This window comes from Centroberyx affinis, unplaced genomic scaffold (genome assembly GCF_046629955.1).
Source record: "Centroberyx affinis isolate AG114_WGS23_722 - 3 ecotype Tasmania unplaced genomic scaffold, CSIRO-AGI_Caff_v1 ptg004026l_1, whole genome shotgun sequence".
NCBI classification, from domain to species: Eukaryota; Metazoa; Chordata; class Actinopteri; order Beryciformes; family Berycidae; genus Centroberyx; species Centroberyx affinis.
The window spans coordinates 212,989-230,913 of NW_027281827.1; the positions used below are offsets into that span (position 1 = coordinate 212,989).

The following is a 17,925-nucleotide window of genomic DNA, read 5'->3' on the forward strand; positions in this document are numbered from 1 at the left end:
TGGTGACCATGTACCAAAAAACGATTGGTCCTGAAATCGCAAAGTGCCCGGCTTCTCGCTCGAAGCGGACCGAAGCTGGGAGTCGGCTCCCACCCGGGGCGAAAAAATACGTGGTGTCCAATTTGTGCCTACATACTGTACGTACAAGTGGTCTGTTAGCAGCGCACGTTTGGTGACTTTGGCTGTAGCTTTGCCCTGGTGACAGCAAAGGACGGGGCGACGGAGGCGCCGAGGGTCTGATGCGTTATCTCGGCGCGGGCGGCTGGTATCTTTTGTTGTCATCAGGACTTGGACGTGACCGGTGGCTCTAGCAGGCGAAGTCCTCGAACACCCCGTGGTGCCCGGCGTGGTGGTGGTGGTGGTGGTGGTTGGGCAGGATCGTGTTGGCGTACGCCCCTTCTGGGTGATTCCTCGTCATGTCGTTGGGCTCCTGTTGGAGACACGGAGCGAGCGGGTCGTTATTCCAACATGATCTCCGACAGGGTGAATCAAGATTTATTCATTTAGTTTAGAGATTTAGTCATTATTTTGTAATAATGACTAGCTTGCTGTACATTATCCTGCTTATTACCAGTGTTGGGCAAGTTACTGAAAATTAGTGATTAGTTACAGTTACTAGTTATTTCTCTCAAAACGTAATTGAATTACTTTACCAATTACTGCATAATAAAAGTAATTAGTTACTAGGGAAAGTAACTTTTGTGTTATTTTTAAATGTCTGCTTCAATTCTCTTATTACACATAGCTATGTTATTTTAGTGTTGCTGTGGCACAGTGTGGGACAAGACAACTGTCAAATTTTATCTATCATTGTACCCATTATCACTATGATGAAAAGTAAGTAGTGGAACAATAAAACACAATAGATATGTTTTGATAGGCGTATTTATTGTAGCCTGGACAGGCTTCAGATCAGCATTAGTTCACTGTGTGGGCTGAGTTACGGACCGGTAGCAGTGTTGCCAACTCTTTTCCAAGGAAAGTAGCTATTGGCTGCTCAGAAAGTCGCTAGAAGTCGCCAGATGATGTCATACGATAATTTGCATATCAATATATAATGCTGCATTTGTTATGCACGCCGCGGCGTAGCCCGTTTTAATATAAGTGCTGACTCCGCCCACCTGGGCCAGTTTCGGCGTACGCCGTAACAATTACAAGTGGACCCTATCCTACAGTCCCTGCTCTCAGCAGAGGGAGGAGCCACGCTGTGATTATCAGACTCTCTGGATTAGACGAGCTAGTAGAGAAAACCGGCATCAGCCGTACTGATTTATTGCCAAATGCTTTGGGATTCAACACATTAACTTTGCTTCCCATGGTCAGAAAAAGTCGGCAGATTTGTCGCTAGTCGCTTTGAGAAATAAAGTCTCCAGGGAGGTTGGTAGACTTTTGATTCACTTGCGCCACCGTAAAGTCGGATGATCATAAACCGGATAATCCAGTAATCCAAATTTCAGTAATTGTAATTGCGCTATTTAATTTGAAAAAGTAATTAGTTACATTACTAGTTACTGCCAAAAGTAGTGAAATTACTTACTTTGCGTTTCCCAACACTGCTTATTAAAAATTCAGTTATTGTCTACTCATCATCATGCCAGTACAAAATCTTTTGAGTTTTTTTTCTTTATACAATTTACCATTAGTTCGCCAGGCTCACTGCTGGAGAAGCTTTCTTCCAAACAATTACAGTAAATGGAGACCAGTCCTTTAGTCTTTTTTTTCACTCACTGACTCACGTGGCATCAGAAGACTCAAATCATGAAGCCTAAAAGACTGGCCTCCATTTACTACAACTGTTTGAAAGAAAGCTTCCCCAGCAGTGAGCCGGATTTGTACTGGCATAAATTTTAATTTTTGGGTGAACTAGATGTGAAACAGTGAAATATCAGACCTCAGAATGCCTTCAAAACTGAATATTCAACAAAGCTGTGCAATAACTGTCTCTGTGATAGTGTGCCGGCTCTTTTCTGGGATCAGATGCTTGTTCAAACAGGCAAACTCGAGTGAAGAATTCCACGTTGTAGACGTCAATTCCCAAGAATGGACTTGAACAATATTCTTCTAATACGTAACGCTCACTTTAAGCTTGCTAAAGCTCTGACAATAAAGTGAGCATTATGTGTTAGCAGAATACTGTTGCAGTGCATTCTTGGGAGTTGCTGTCTTCCTACAACGTGGAATTCTTCACTCTGTGTGCAATAACTAGTCATAACAGCTAACACATGCTCCAGGGGTGGATGTGCTTTGTATAATTTTTAAGACTAATTGGCAACATTACACACTTCACTATTTTAGAATGGAGAACTATCAATTAAATTCGCTCTGAATAATTCCCCTGTAGTCTATTAATCCAGTTCCAGTACTGCAGGGAAAGCTGTGCACGCGGCGTGAATGCGGCATAGTCGACATTCGCCACAGTATGTACCTTCGCTTTAATTTCCTCTAGACCCACAGTTGCAACGGTGCTGGTCTGCTGCTTGCTCTTCTTCTCCTCTTTCTGTGACCTCAGCAGACGCTGTAGCCGGTGCTTGATCACCTGGTTTTTTTCCCCGCCGGAATACAGCAGCAGGGGAGAGAGAAAGAGAGCAGAGATGAAGAGCGGGAGGCGAGAGACTCAGCGGAGTCAAGAGTTCATTCACTACCGAGTCGGCATTGTAGCCCCTCGCTCTGATTTTGCTTTACATGCGTACATGTTTGGCAGTCAGCAGGCGGCTGGCTGGAGAGCACAAACAATTTAGAGCTGAGGCAGGAGTTCATTACATGACCGGCGTTAGTAGTGTGTCCTCAGTACAGACCGTAGCGGATATTAATTTCTCCGGCCTGCGATTTCAAATTGAACACTCATAATAATTGATACATTGACACTGCCAGTGCAGATTTTAAAATGATACTAGGAAGAACAGAACACTGGCAGATCAGTAGTTGGAACTGAATAAATTCCTCACATTACAGAATCAGCTTTGCCAATATTCGAAAGGGAAAAAAGAAGTGAAAGCACTAGAGCGGTTTAAAAAAAGAAAGTGACTTTGGGTCCAGCAGAGAAAGCAGTTGGACGGCTATGGCTGCTGTTATTTTTGCATGTTTGTGTGCGTCCGATATTAGCTGTGTGACGTCTGTTGGCGATAGACTGTGGGCGGGAAGACAGACGCAGTACCTCGTAGATGTAATCCAGTATTTCTAAGATTGTCAGGATGCTGGCTCCGATGAATAAGCCCATCTGGCCGCCGATGTCACCTGAATAGGAAGAGCGTTCGAGGAGAGACAAGACGGCAAAAAGACACTCCGTCAAGGTTTTTGATTGAGGCAGTTGCTGTTATTATTACATTATATACCAACAGCTCTATTTAATTATGCGGGAAATAACGAGGAAGAATTAAAGTAAAGCTTACCTAATAAACCGGCGACGTCGTACGCTTTCTTTTGCTCGATTGTTTCGTAGTTTAGAGCTTCGAAGAAGATATCTAAAACCAGGAAGTTGTCTCTGGAAAGCAAGAGAGTGTTACGGATTAAAAAAAACGACTACTCTCCAATAATAACGTGAAAATCATTCCCACCCCCGCTTTAAATCTAGGGTAATTCCACAAAACACATACTAGACCATGTCACTTTTACGCTCACCATAACTTATCATGATCGGACTGTCATGCCTCGCAATTAACATAGATCATGCTAACGATTGTGAGATTACGGGGTGTTTAAGGGTTTAACTGGGATGAGCTAGAGAATGAACATTGGCTGCGTGCTGAGGCACTGCGATGCCACTGATCTCCCCGGATTTAGGAAGTCTGGTGCCTTGCGAGGCGTCACGAGCTCATCAGTTTAGGTGGGTTTACCTTGCACTACATCCCTGCTTATGAGGCATTAAAAGGCATTACATTCATCACGATAATCTGAATATTAGCAAATACTCCGTTAGACATTTCACAACTCATAATAATACTCATAATATGTTGCAGTAAATATGATTTTCAGACGGGATCGAGATTTTGAAATGTTGGATATATGCTCATAGGGACCTCATGATGCCTCACAATGCACTACCAGACTTTCTAAATTCAAAGAGAGCGCAACCATCTTTTTATTTGTGGAATACAGTTTACCGCCTTTTTTTTTTAGGCTAAAACGATATGATGAAAACTCACAGTAATCATAGTAACTAGGAATGGGACGATATATCGAAAATCAGTATATCACGATACAAAAATGTGACAATACGTATCGTGGAGAAGAGAAATGAATCATGGTATTAGTTCCATTTTATGCCAACGCTAGAAAGATTTGTGGATCAGAAATAAACATAATTCTGCAGTCAGACTTTGTCGTCTTTGAGCTTTTATTTATTACATCGTATCGTGGTTGTATTGAATCGTGAACCCCATATCGCCTATCGAATCATATCGTGATATAAGCATATCGTCTCATCCCTAATAGTAACTAGTATCAAACTGATGGTTATATGAGGATAGCAGGGCAGGAATTATACCACGGCCAAACAGCCAGTGCCGTGGATGCCCCGGAGCGTGGCTGTAATGCCCCTTCTAAAATTAACTACCCACACGGCCAGTTTGGCTGCCCTGTTTTCAACTGGCCGTTGTCCCTTAAAAGAAAGTTGTGGATTTCCTCATTCAAAACTACATGCGACGCAGCAAATAAACAAACTCACATTTCCCACTGTCTAGCGCGAGATTTCTCCCACTCCCGCAAATATATGTGTAACGTTAACGTGAACATTAACAGCTAATTAATTATTAATTAATTAATAATTAAATTAATATATATATAATTAATATTAATAATTAATAATTAAACCGAGAGGGAGAGAGAGAAGCCATCGCTAACTGCTAAACTAAGGAACTAGCAGATCTGAAACACGTGTAAACAAATGTGGGATTAGCAAGAAAGTCACTAAAAGGAGAGAGCTATGAGTGCTTGAGCAGAACTAGAGTCAGTTTAAATGAACAGCGGGTAATTAGCCGCTGTAATGAAGAATATAGCAAAATTAACCGGGTTGGGCAAAATCGCTATCAGTAGCAGTAGCCTGCAAATGAGGCGTTTAGGGGACATCTGTAATTTGTAGCTACAGAAAATAATCTGGGTTACACTTACGTTATTGTGTGTTACTGGACATGTAACTAACTTTGCAGTCTGAGCCATCTTACATATGTACTGTATCACACTGCAGCACTTAATTTTTCTATTAGGATATTTGTTTTGTTGAGGAAAAAGGACTGAAAAAAGGAGTTTAATAACCATTGGTTTTGGTCGTGGTGCCTGAAATTTTGGCCGCCATGCCCCAATAAATTTGTATTTATCAAAGGCTAAAGTGGCCTTGCCCGGGGGCGCCCCGGTGACTCACCGAGTAGAGCGCGTACCATAAAAGGCTCAGTCATTCCCGCAGCGACCCGGGTTTGAATCCGGCCCGCGGTCGTTTGCTGCATGTCCTCCCCTCTCCTCTCTCTCCCATACCTTCCTGTCTCTCTCTCACACTGTCTCTGTCCAATAAAGCATAAAAATGCCTAAAATAAATCGTGAAAGTGGCCTTGCCCTAAAAATGACTTAATTCCAGGCCTGGGATAGGGGCTTTTAAGGGAGAAAAACTGAAAAACAAATTGATGCTTTTCTGAAAATATAATTGCTTTTTTGGTTTGTGTTGGTGGTTGTTTGCCTCGTGGTGATCGCAGACCGGAGGTTGTAGATTACTGTCCTTTTAGTTTAGCACCACATCACTGCTCATAAGCGGCCCTCCTAAGTGATGTCTCGTCGAATGTTCCCCTTCATACCTGATGTAGTCCTCCGACTTGTCGTATTTCCTAGAGAGGTAGCGAGCCGAGCCCTTGCTGGGGATTTTGACCATGGAGAGCTCTTTACCGTAGCGGGTCAGATTACAGGGCGTCTCGCATGGACAGGTGTCCCCACTGTTCTTCTGTAGCAGCGCTGCAAAACAATACACTGGTGAAGTTAAATCTCATGCTGGTCAGTGAGGAATTTATAGACCTCTACCAGAGGTCTATAAAAGATACTACACAGAATCTGGAGGGAAAAACAAGTATGAAGTACAGACCAAACATATTGTAAGCTAGTCTGAAGGCAGTACACAGTTGGATAACCCTGGTCATAAATACATAGCTCTGTATGATCTAAGCTGTGCCCATTGGCCGCCTAGGTTTTTATCCACCACACTGATGCAGGTGAGTTTAGACCTCTACTCTGTGTTTTTCTATTTTCATTAGAAGTAGTCAGTGTTTCCCCCATAATTGTATACTTGCCAGGGTGGAAAAGCTTCTGAAAGAGCCTTTAAACCATCATGGGACACTAAAACTCTCAATTGAAACAGACTAATGAAATTCTTTAAGAGTGAGCGGGCTTTTAAGGCAGAGTGACCCACCACACCTATTCAGTGGTAGGGAAACTCTGGGATAGGCCTTTGAATAAAGAATTAATTCACAACAATTGAATTAAGAAATAAAATCTCCAAAGGATAATACAATTTTATTGCCGGTTTTATAAACTCTTTCTGTAGCTGTGGTCAGGAAGAAACCTACATCATATCAGGGGTGGATGACATGAGTGGCTGATATCTGATCTAAAAGAGACCAATATCGGCCCAATATATTGGCAAACCGATATATCGGGCTAACCCTATTATTTAATAGAATTGCAGTTATGTAATCTGGCAATTACTAAGAGGATAGACGCTGAAATAAGTGCTACTGAGGGCGATGCAAAAGGGACCTTGACTTACAGACATACAAATAACAAGCAGGCATGAATTGTTTGCAAATGCGGATGTTAACAAATACACATTCACAATCCCAGCACTAAAAACAATGCTGTGCGCACGCCATTGTAAATAGCTTTTTCCAATCTCGCTTTTCAAATTCTAATTCTATTCAGTCCAAACAAAAAAAAAAAACGGAGGGAAAACACTGATAACGGCAATTAAAAATCTGATGATTTATGTGTTTTATAACTCTTATAATTAGGTTATTTGTATGCAGGAGCGGGAAAGCATCTATTCTTAGTCTGATGTGTGTGTGTGTGTGTGTGTGTGGGGGGGGGGGGGGGGACACCTTTACAATATAAATCTCTGAATTATATTTTAACTTATTACCTTTCACAAAGGGCGAATCCATTCACACTATTTGAATCGGGAATACGTCACATATGAATATAGACCATTCTTGTAAGATATATCTAAGATTTCATTCAGCCGTCCATTAAATGGGTTTTGGAATTCACTGAAGAGGGACATAATTAAATTTCTGGCTTATTTGGCTTGGAGATCATAATTGTACTTCTACGTCTCCCATCACCCTAATAAACCGTCTCTTTTACTGCCACCCTAATGCCTTTGAAAGCAAGGCACCTTTGTACAGTCATAATGGCTGTGGGGAAAGAGTGGGAGGTGAGAGTCAAGGGTGGTGGTGGGGGGTTGTAGATATGCAGTAATGGAGCATCAGTTTGTTATTAAGAGTTCCATGGTGGCAGCAGTGTATAGACATCAAGCTCCAAATTGACTCAACCGCAATGAGGAAAAGTCATTTTAAAATATCTATCAAGCCTACCTCTAGGTATTCGTATTACAGAGGAAAAAAACAAACAAAAAAAAACCATATATTTCCTGATCATACTGATTGTGTTTCCATTTCCCTTTGGGGGGAATCTATTGTAATGAGAAAAAAAAAAAAAGAACTGAAGGAAGACTGTCTCTTACCGAGCGCATTTTCAACACAGCTGATTTCACTGGGGGCGCAGATATTGTCATTTCCTGGAGAAACAAGGACACAAAATGAGTCTGATCAATCAGAACACAAAATGATCGGCGACCCGTGTCTGTGGCTGTGGAACCGCCGCTCCGCCGCTTATCATTCATCTGTAAATGAAAGGAGAGGATGGCTTCCATCCACGGGGCCGGGGCCCGCCTCGGACGCCTCGGCCTCGGTTGCGTGGAGAAATGGAGCATGCTGGCTCCGCCCCCCCCCCACCCCCACCCCCCCAAGGCATATTTAGAAAGTCTTTAAAAACCAATCAATGATTCACTCTCTCGCAGACAAACACATGGCTCGGGCCCCTAATGACAGGTATTCATCAGCAGCACAGTTAATTGTCAGAGGTGTGTGAAATGTTCGTGTTTTTTTTGGGGGGGGGGGGGGGGGTCTCCCTTTTCAATTTGCCTCAAGAAATGTTCATTAACAGACACTGAAGTGGGGTTATGATCTGAGGAGTGAGGCTTCACACTCTTGGTTCGGGATGGGTGTGTGCATCCTGTGTGTTTCTGCTGTGATGTCATGGTAATACTCTTCTCTCAATGAGTGGAAATAACCTGGATTCATTTGAAATCCTGTCACATTGTTGTTTGAAGGAAAAAATCATTACAAGTAGTCAGTGTTTCCCCCAGAATTGTATACTTGCCAGGGTGGAAAAGCTTCTGAAACAGCCTTTAAACCATCATGGGACACTAAAACACTCCATTGAAACAGACTAATGAAATTCTTTAAGGGTTAGCAGCCTTTTAAGGCAGAGTGACCCACCACACCTATTCAATGGTAGGGAAACTCTGGGATAGGCCTTTGAATAAAGAATTAATTTACAACAATTGAATTAAGAAATAAAATCTCAATCACAATTTTATTGCCGGTTTTATAAACTCTTACTGTAGCTGTGGTCAGGAACAAACCTACATCATATCAGGAGTGGATGACATGAGTGGTTGATATCTGATCTAAAAGAGAGCAGTATTGGCCCAATATATTGGCAAACCGATATATCGGTCTAACCCTATTATTTTATAGAATTGCAGTTGCTAAGAGGATAGACCTCAAATAAGAGGAATGACCTCAAATCATCTTAAATCTTACTTTGCAGTTTTGTTTATCATGTCAAAAAAAATGACTAAACTAATCTTTGTATGTTGGAAGAGTTTCATTCCAAAAAGAGAAAATGATACATACCACAAAATGATACATGCAGATACTTCTGGTAATGATATTTTACCCCAACATGGATATATAGTGTTTTGAAATACAACCCCCCCCCTCATGTCTATGATGAAATAATTTTTAAGATTCAAGCCAGTTTGCTATTTGGAATGCTGTTTCCTGTCATCTTACAATTAGCTCTTCATATTATGCGGTTTTAATTTGGGATAGCAACACTTGTGACTAATTGTACTAATTGCACTAATTATGCAATCATTTTTAATACAACTGTGTCAGTGTAACAACTGTTTCATAATTTTGCAATTACCATAAGAACAAATTAAGGAAGTAAACAGAAGGGAGGGAGACCGTCCTGTAACTGGGATTCCTCCAGTTCCATCCCAGCAACAGCCATGTGTCCTAGAATAAGACACTGAACCCCAACCTGCTAACGCATTGGCTTTGTTTACACGCATGGAGTAACTTCACTATATTTGTCTGTCAAAATTAGGGATGGGACGATATATCGAAATTCAATATATCGCGATGCAAAAATGTGACGATACGTATCGCGGGGCAGAAAAATGAATCGTGATATCAGCTCCATGTTATTCTGCTGTGGTAATCACAAATGAGATGCTTGACCATCACAGTTTCACAAGCTCTCCATCCAAATTATATTATTTTGCACTTTGTAATGACATTTTTACATTGTTTTTTACATTCTAGCGAGCCAATGCCATCATCAGACTTTGTTGTCACTAAACTTTTATTCAGTACATCGTATCGTGGTTGCATCGAATCGTGAACCCCATTATCGCATACTGAATCGTATTGTGAGATAAGCGTATTGTCCCATCCCTAGTCAAGATGTACCCATAATCCTGTGCGGGTCTGCCTTAGCGCAGACTGCGAAAACCACTAGTGAAGCACAAGAAGAAGACCAATAAGTGTACTTTCTCCTAAAGTGAGAGCAGTAAGATGTTTCCACGCCACAGTAAGCTGTTCAATATGGGAGTAAGCCAAACATCTTAACCAAGTTTCTCATAATCAAGAGTGTGAGCTTACTGATAAAACCTTGAATAACCGGGTTCAGAACTGAATTCTCGGTGCATATAAATGAGTAAGTGGGCCTGAATAAGAGTGTTAGCTGAATTCCTAAATTGTCAATGTACTGTGAGGTTGGAAGGGGGGATGTGTGTGTGTGTGTGTGTGTGTGTGTGTGTGATCATACCGGGCATGTGCACCATCCTGCAGCGGCACTGCCGCCGCACCTCCTTGGTCTCGCAGAGCAGGCGGCAGGCGCTGATGCTGTACGTGTCGTAGCCCGGGAACTTCTCTTTGCTGGTGGAGCGGCAGTTCCCCCAGGGCTGGGGCAGGTAGGTCAGCTAAGCACACAGAGATTGATTAGACCCCAGTCTGAATGGTCACAGGTGAACAGTAATCTGGTAGGGGGGGGGGGGGCAGTGTGCGGCGATGAGGAAGACCCCTACCCTCTGCTCCTGACATGAAACGAAGGTCTGGAAACCCGGGGAGACGCCGAAGCCCAGCTGGTGGATGTAGGGAGGCTCGTCCTGGCTGTGGATCTGCACTCGGATGCCGGCCTCCAGGGACGTCTCGTCTTCGGGATGAAACGGGAGCGGCGAGCGTGCAGAGTTGCAAGAGACGGAGAGAAAGAGAGAGAGGGAGAGAGAGAGAGAGAGAGAGAGAGAGAGAGAGAGTACAAAGGGATTTCTGGCGGGCGCTCTCATCTGACAGCTTGGGGTCAGTTTGAAGCTAATTGCAAACAATGTTCCAGTCATGTTTGAAAAATAAAACCGGCAGAGACGAATATCGTCGGAGCATCTACAGCTTTGTACAGATCTGTTTTGTTCAGGAATCATTTGTTTTAAATCACCTGATATTGCGAGGATGTAATCAAAAAAATGCATCATGTATGTGATCCAGGGGAAAGGGACAGGGGTTACTGCTGATTTAAAACCTCCAAAGGGAAGGCTCACGCTGTAACATGGGATAAGACTGCCTTGGACAAATAGGTTTGTGGCTTACTTGTCTCTCTCCAGATGGGAAGATACTCATCTTGCTGGATATCCAACATGATCTCCAGCCCATTTCCCATCCCGCCCTGCTTGGTTTTCCTGGACGTCGTCTTGTTGCCATTGAAAGTGTAGCATTTCCCATATTTGGTGTAAACCTGGGGGGGGGGGGGGGGGGGGGGAATAGATGAGTATCAGGAACATCACAATAAACACGACAATGTCCATCCGCGGCTGTGACAAGCTCACACTAGCGGCGCATTGAAATGAAGTTGGAGATATGGAGCGGAAAATAAACAAGCTGAAGTTATTGAATATCTGCTACAAACCTCTGGAGCCTGGATGCAGTCTGCCAGGGGAGAATAACATGGCAACAGTGTGTGTGTGTGTGTGTGTGTGTGTGTGTGTGAGGGAGGGGTGGGGGTTCCTCAGTTGATAAAGTATAGTTTATTGTCAGCACGAACATGAAATGAATAGCCTATATACGGGCAACACCCGCCACACAGAACCCCGCCGCATGCCACTCAGCAGCACTGGCGTCCCGCAGAAATATCAAATGGCATAAGGGATTCTTTCATCCTCCTTCAAAAGAAAACAAAAGACAATAACGGAGAGCCAGAGCTATCGCGTCACCGCATATCAGAGCAGCTGTCTCTAAGGAAGACGTATCACCTCTTTGTTTATGCCCCTCATCTGAGCAGCTGCACTGCAAAAGAAAAAAAAAAAAAAAAAAAGAAATAGCCATCTTAAGCCATTTCATCTGCTGCGGGTTTCCCTTGAAATGGTGCGAGATCATTTCGCCAGCTTTGAGAATTTTCTTGAATCAAGTGATTATCTTGATCCTAGTGGAGCGGTCTGATTTATTTAAGATTTAAGATTCTGTCACTCGTTTTGAGAAAATTCCTTAAACAAGTGAAACAAATACAATGATTTTACCCCCCTTCTTTTAAGAAAAACAGGATTTTAAGACTGAAAATGACACCAAATGACTTGTTAGGCTGCAGTGTGCAAGCAAACAACAGACACATCAGTCTATTGGATGCATTTCGAACAAACATCAAGTAAAGGAGCTCCGTCATGAAAGTATTAAAGCGGGTGGAAAATCGCATGGTGGTAGAGGTCAGCTGACAAGACAAATCAGAAGAAGAAATCAGAGCGGAGCGGACTGCGGACACATCGTTTCACGGACGGCGCCGGGGGGGCCTCGGCGTTCCTTTTGTAACGCCGACGTCTGTGTTCTCGACTTCGATATCGGCTCGATCCGCCTTAATGAGCGCTGCGATGTCTAAATAAGGGACGCCGGCGGAACAGCACAAGCTCTCATTCACGGACCGCGGGGGTGTGTTCTCGTCTCCGACGGGCCGCGGGACAAATCAAAGTGCCGATCGCGCTCGCCCCGGCTGAATAGGTGGAGTAATTCTCTGCAACAGCGGGCTATTTTGCAATATCCACAACAGTAATTAGGGCCAGAAATGAGTAGCTGTTTACACACAGATGTATTTTATGCAATATTGATAGGTCTCGAGGCCTTTGATCTGTGTGTGTGTGTGTGTGTGTGCTCTTGAATGCATTTCCTATGATAACCTTCAAAGCAAACTAGACTCTGCGGAGGATTTGGAGCCGGCTTGAGGAAATACAGACCTCAGGCCCAGCCTCTGATTAGGCGGAAAATTTGTTAGTTCTGTGTTAGCCGCTTCGCATCTTTTGCAAATGACAGCGTCTTGCTAGTCAGCGTGGCGAGCGAGGAGGGTGGTGGGGTGGGGTGGGGGTGGGGATGGTGATGGGTGGGGTGGGGTGGGGTGGGGTGGGTGGGTTCAAGTATTCACAGTGAGACTTCTGACTGACATGTGCTATTAGGCTGAGTTGGTTTAATCTCTCTTCGGCTGGTGCGGCGCAGTTGAGGAGGTAAGCCGCACCTATCATTGATCCCCCTCCCCTCCCTCTCCACCCCCCTTCCCCCCACCCCCCCACCCCACCCCCACCCCCCCACCCCACCCCCTTCATTGACACACTTAAGCCTCGGCAGGCGCACTTTATCTGATCCGGCAGGCATCAGAGGTAACGGAGGATTCAACTTTGGAAATGCTCAAAACAACCCCCCCCTCCCCCTCCCCCTCCCCCTCCCCCGACCGAGAGGTGGGGTTCTGCTGTAAAAAAAAAACTTTGGGCTCCGGAGAGGACGCCGAGGTGTTCAGAAATGATGTCCCCAGAGACCGGGGCGAAGTTTTCCCATCATCTCACCCAGGAAATGGTTGTTGGCAGAGCTTCCACTGATTCATTTCTCAGCTTCTGTGCCCCGCTCTCTCTCTCTCTCTCTCTCTCTCTCTCTCCCTCTCTCTCTCTGTGTGAGAGTCTGCATCTGCAATGTGATTGATGGAGCATTTTTCTCTTGTTACATCTTGCACCAAATTTAGCGAAGGTAACAGGACTGACTTTGGCAATTCCCAAGGAGGGACTTGGCGCTGCGTGTTGACATGCTGAGAGAGAGCAGCAAGCGTGGCAGTTACAAACCAAATGAACGGAGGTATTGTATTCCTTGGAGTAAGTCGAGATGTATACAAGAGCTAATTACTGTGGCGCTTGCATAGCATTGTTCTCTTTAGTGTCGTCCAGAGGTCTAGAAACAATCTTATTCCACTGCCTTTTCTGCGGTAATAAAAAATATACCGCAACAAATGTTCCAGTTCTGCAGCATTCTATCAGCTGCCAGGGCATAATAACTTCACTTTAATAACTTTAGTTTATATTAACTTTACTAGTAGTCAAAGGTCTAAACACATTGGCAGTAATAGTATGCTCACATTAACACGAAGCCCTCGTCTATAGCAGTAACGTGCTTTGGAACGACGCCTGGTTACACGTCATTTGCATATATCTCACCTATTATAACTTAATTGGGCTTAATGTCACGCCATTAAGAATCTTGGCAGTGTTTTTTCTTCCAAAGTGCCTTGTTTCATTCCCTTTTCTCTTCATTTGAAAAACATTAAGACACCAACCCCATACCATATAATTCAGCAGCCCTGGTGGGGTAAACCCTTAAACGCCCTCTTTATGTCTGTCATCTGACAGTTCTCTGGCGCCTTTTCCCCGTTTAAATAACCTGCAAGAATCACTTAAGCGTTTCTCCGGAGGACATCCATTTCCAGACACGAGGCTGCGTGTCATCGGCTAGCTCTCCGAGTACGAGGAAGGCGGATTTGAATTCATTTGCAGAGGGTGGTAGAATACGCCGGAGCACACTGATTGGCAGTTGAAAACCATTCAGGCCGGCTCACGCGGGTTTAAGGTTGAGACAGGATGTTCTCTGATTTAATGGCTTCATTACAGCCCCCCCCCTAGTAGAAAGCACCGAATCATGTGACATAAACTGATTGAATATTTACATGATAGTTCTGAACTTTTTTTTTCTCGGGGCCTTATACTGTATGCCGCTGCTCTCCCTGGAGGGCCCGCGCTGCCAGGCAGGATTTACTAAACAGGTTCAAGTGAAAATGTTGGATGCCACTGGGGGCTGCGTTCACACTGCAGCTTAAAGTTTTCCAATTTTTTTCCCTCACATGTGACTCATATCTAATGTTTCATCAGTGTGCTAAGCATGAGTCACATTTTTCCAATTCTGATCTGGATCACGTGTGGTACAAAAAATGTGACTTGCATTTGAACGCTTGAATCAGAATTTGTCTGCGTTGCCTTGGCAATAAATTAATCTTATGTCATTCATCTGTGAGAGTTTTGGCGCCATGGCAGCAGCAAAGAGGACAAGACACAACAACGGAACGGAAGCCAAACAGTCAACTTGATTGGAATTTGGGGAGATGCATCAATTCCGTCAAAACCCGAAAGGCACATATCATAACCGAGAAGCGTTGGAAAACAAGCGGGAGAAGCGTAGGTACAAAAACAGAGGTGACGTCTTTTGTTATTGTCTTTTCGACATCGCTGTCACTTCATATCGGTATCAAATATGAGTTACATCCTAGAATAGATATGAACAGTCATCCAAAAAAAAACAAAAAACCCCCCCCAACAAAATCAGATATGAGCAGCAATTCTGAATGGAGCATGAAGGCCTGCAGGGTGAACGCAGCTTTAAAGTACAGGGCAGGAAACCACGAGGCACCGCATTTGGGCTTCTCTGGTATGAGAGGAACCTTCAGAAAGTCATTGTCAGCGCTAACAGCGAGGCCACAGACCTGAACCAGATCCTGAACATGCCTGAGCTCGAAATTACAGGAAAGCAGAATGACGGCGATGGTGACACAGGTCCAGAAAACTCAGTGACCAGAAGGGGTGACACGGATGCACCATGGGCACTTAAGCTGCATAATTCACAAATAATCATCCTGTTATTAGGGGAAGCCGATGTCAGAGAGATCACAGTTCTTCTCGGGTCAGCGCTTCACACTTCAGATATGTTCAATGGATAAAAAGTTCAAACAAAGGAGCCTAAACAGGGGCAGATTGGAATGTGAGGCACGGCAAAGCTTTGCACCATTAACCTCCATCTCAATGCCTTCCTTCCTCTAAAGCCGGCACCAGGGATGCGGACTTTGGGTCGCCATTCAACACATTCCACTTCATTAAACAACTGACTGCCTATATCGCCATGGTATTTTTTGTAATACAGTCTTTCTGTAGTGTAAATACACTGGTTCAATCAACAGGTTATGAGTGTGGTTTCTCTTCGGAATGTGGTAGAATAATGTGATTAATAAATGTAGAATACCAGTCACAAGTTTGGACACAGCTGATTGAATGCACTATGTTTGCTTAAATGATTGAAATTAGTTTCTTAGACAAATATAAATAGTGAAGTTGATCCTATGTATGAATTTCTTTCCACAGCCTTCGCCTTTCCGTCAAGGCAAAGGGCGGCTACTTTAAATAATCTAAAATATAAGATAGTTTTGATTTGTTTAACACTTTTTTTGGTCACTGCATAATTCCATTTGTGTTATATCACAGTTTTTATCTCTTTATTATTATTCTAAAATGTGGAAAATAGTAAAAAATATAGAAAAATGTGGTGTGTCCAAACTTTTGACTGGTAGTGTAGTAAATTCCTTATACCATATGAAATGTAAATGAATGCTTGCTATAACAATTGTGAAAAATCTTTATCAACAAATAATACAAATAGACACAAAGGAAAAGCACTGTATGACTATTGTAAAGATGCATCTTGAAGATGGCTTAGTTAGGTTTACAATTAGGTTTTAGCAGCTACAAGGTGTGAATGTGTGTAACTGTATGCATTTAAAGAAAGAAAAAAAAAAGCAAGCATGCTCTGCCAGACCTTCAATGGATCAAGGGAAAAGAAAATCTAATCTATTCTGATTGAATTTTGCATAAAACAACCGTGTTCATGATCAAAATCGGCAAAAAATATATCCTTAACAGCTTTAGGCTACAAGGTGATTAACTTATTTGATAATTTACAATAATACGCCTGTACATTTTGCCTTTCCACTTGACAATATCCCAGTACATTAAAAATGAGGGACATCGATATGAACCTGGAGGGATTATTTAAGTTGTTAGTGTAGGAGTTATGCCTTTCATCTCTCTCCTGCCTTTGCTGCTCTCTATCTGGTTTTCTCCTCCAGAGCAACAAAAGCGAAGTGGAGCACCAAAATCAGAACAGTGCACTCAGTCAACCCCCCCCCCCCCCCCCTCTCTCTCTCTCTCTTCAAATGTTAGCATTCCTATTTTTCATCCCTTTTTTCTCCCGTGCCACTATTTCCCTCAACGTGTTCGGCTAATGGAACAGTAAGAGATGCTCTTGAAAAAGTGGCTGGAAATGGAAAGGCTCTCTCGCACAATGTGAAACTCACAAATAGAACAGTACTCCACAGTCGCCCGTGGCCAGGAGCATGAAAGCTTCTCTCCGCGGAGGACAGAACGCAGAAACATCATGGCCGACGGCCCATAAAGACGCTGTTCTACAAATGTGATTAGAAACTATCGTCATAATGGGCAGAATTAATTTGTATCGCCATAGAGAGACGGGTCTCTAATCAGCCTTTAAATGGAATGGTGATAAATTCTTTCCCACTGGTAAAGCCTGAGTCTCAGCCCAACTTCAACAGTGAAGCCATTACAGAAACAATACTTTCTTGACGTTAACCCTCAGACTGAACAGCACCTATTAATACATTAGTACATTAGCCAGTCTTGACAGCTGAGGTGAGATATATGCAAATGATGTGTAACCAGCTCTTTTTTTTTTTGGGCCTGCGGTGCTTGAGTGACAATCCCAGGCTATTTACAGGAGTACAGTGCTGAACGTGTTAATGGGGCTCTCCAGGAAGCAAAAGGAGCGTATCCCTAATAATCACACATGTGCCCGCTGCACCGCACTGTCCCAACCTTCACTTCAATTAGCTCACGGTTCTGATCATTTATTCTGATTGGTAGAAGTTGATAGAGCCAAGGAGAAATCTGCCCTGGGCGCTGCACTAGCAAACAGTCCCGCCTTAGGCATTTGTCTAACTGTCGACTTTGTTTTTCTGCAGCCATTTAGATATTCAGGTTTAATTAAGGTACCTCTGTCATTAACATAGACTTTCATTTCCTAAGCTCTCAATCTCTCTCCCTCTCTCTCTCTCAGACTCTGGCACCTACTCCCAAGTGCAATTGCTCCCCACCCAACTGCCACCGAAAAAAAAAAGCACCGTCACAGTTCCCTGGCCAACCTTTTATTTAGTATTCATCATAACCGAGACACCTGCTCTGTTGTGTGTGTGTTTTGTTTTTTTTTCTCTCGCAAGCGGAACTCGGGGGAAATGATATCTGCTGGAACAAAGCCACGTGTTCGGGTTGATGAAACTTCCACAGAGGGAAAAGCGGGATCTACTATCTGGTGACATGAATCATCATCGGTCTAAAATATGCCGTCCCCTCGGGGGGGGGGGGGAGTACACATGAATATAGGCCGCTTTCACTTGTCATTATGTGACAGGTAATTC

General features: G+C 43.5%; 1 protein-coding gene across 1 annotated transcript in view; it reads right to left on the reverse strand.

Annotated features, from left to right (window-relative positions):
* Positions 1-307: 307 nt before the first annotated feature.
* asic4a (acid-sensing (proton-gated) ion channel family member 4a) overlaps positions 308-17,925 on the reverse strand; it is a 73,951-nt gene continuing 56,333 nt past the window's right edge. The window contains exons 2-10 of the mRNA XM_071542156.1: positions 10,968-11,112; positions 10,412-10,539; positions 10,153-10,306; positions 7,715-7,768; positions 5,781-5,934; positions 3,390-3,481; positions 3,155-3,234; positions 2,426-2,536; positions 308-430 (exon numbers count right to left, since the gene is read on the reverse strand). Of these exons, the coding sequence (XP_071398257.1) occupies positions 308-430; positions 2,426-2,536; positions 3,155-3,234; positions 3,390-3,481; positions 5,781-5,934; positions 7,715-7,768; positions 10,153-10,306; positions 10,412-10,539; positions 10,968-11,112 (1,041 nt within the window). The remainder of the gene's footprint in view (positions 431-2,425; positions 2,537-3,154; positions 3,235-3,389; positions 3,482-5,780; positions 5,935-7,714; positions 7,769-10,152; positions 10,307-10,411; positions 10,540-10,967; positions 11,113-17,925) is intronic.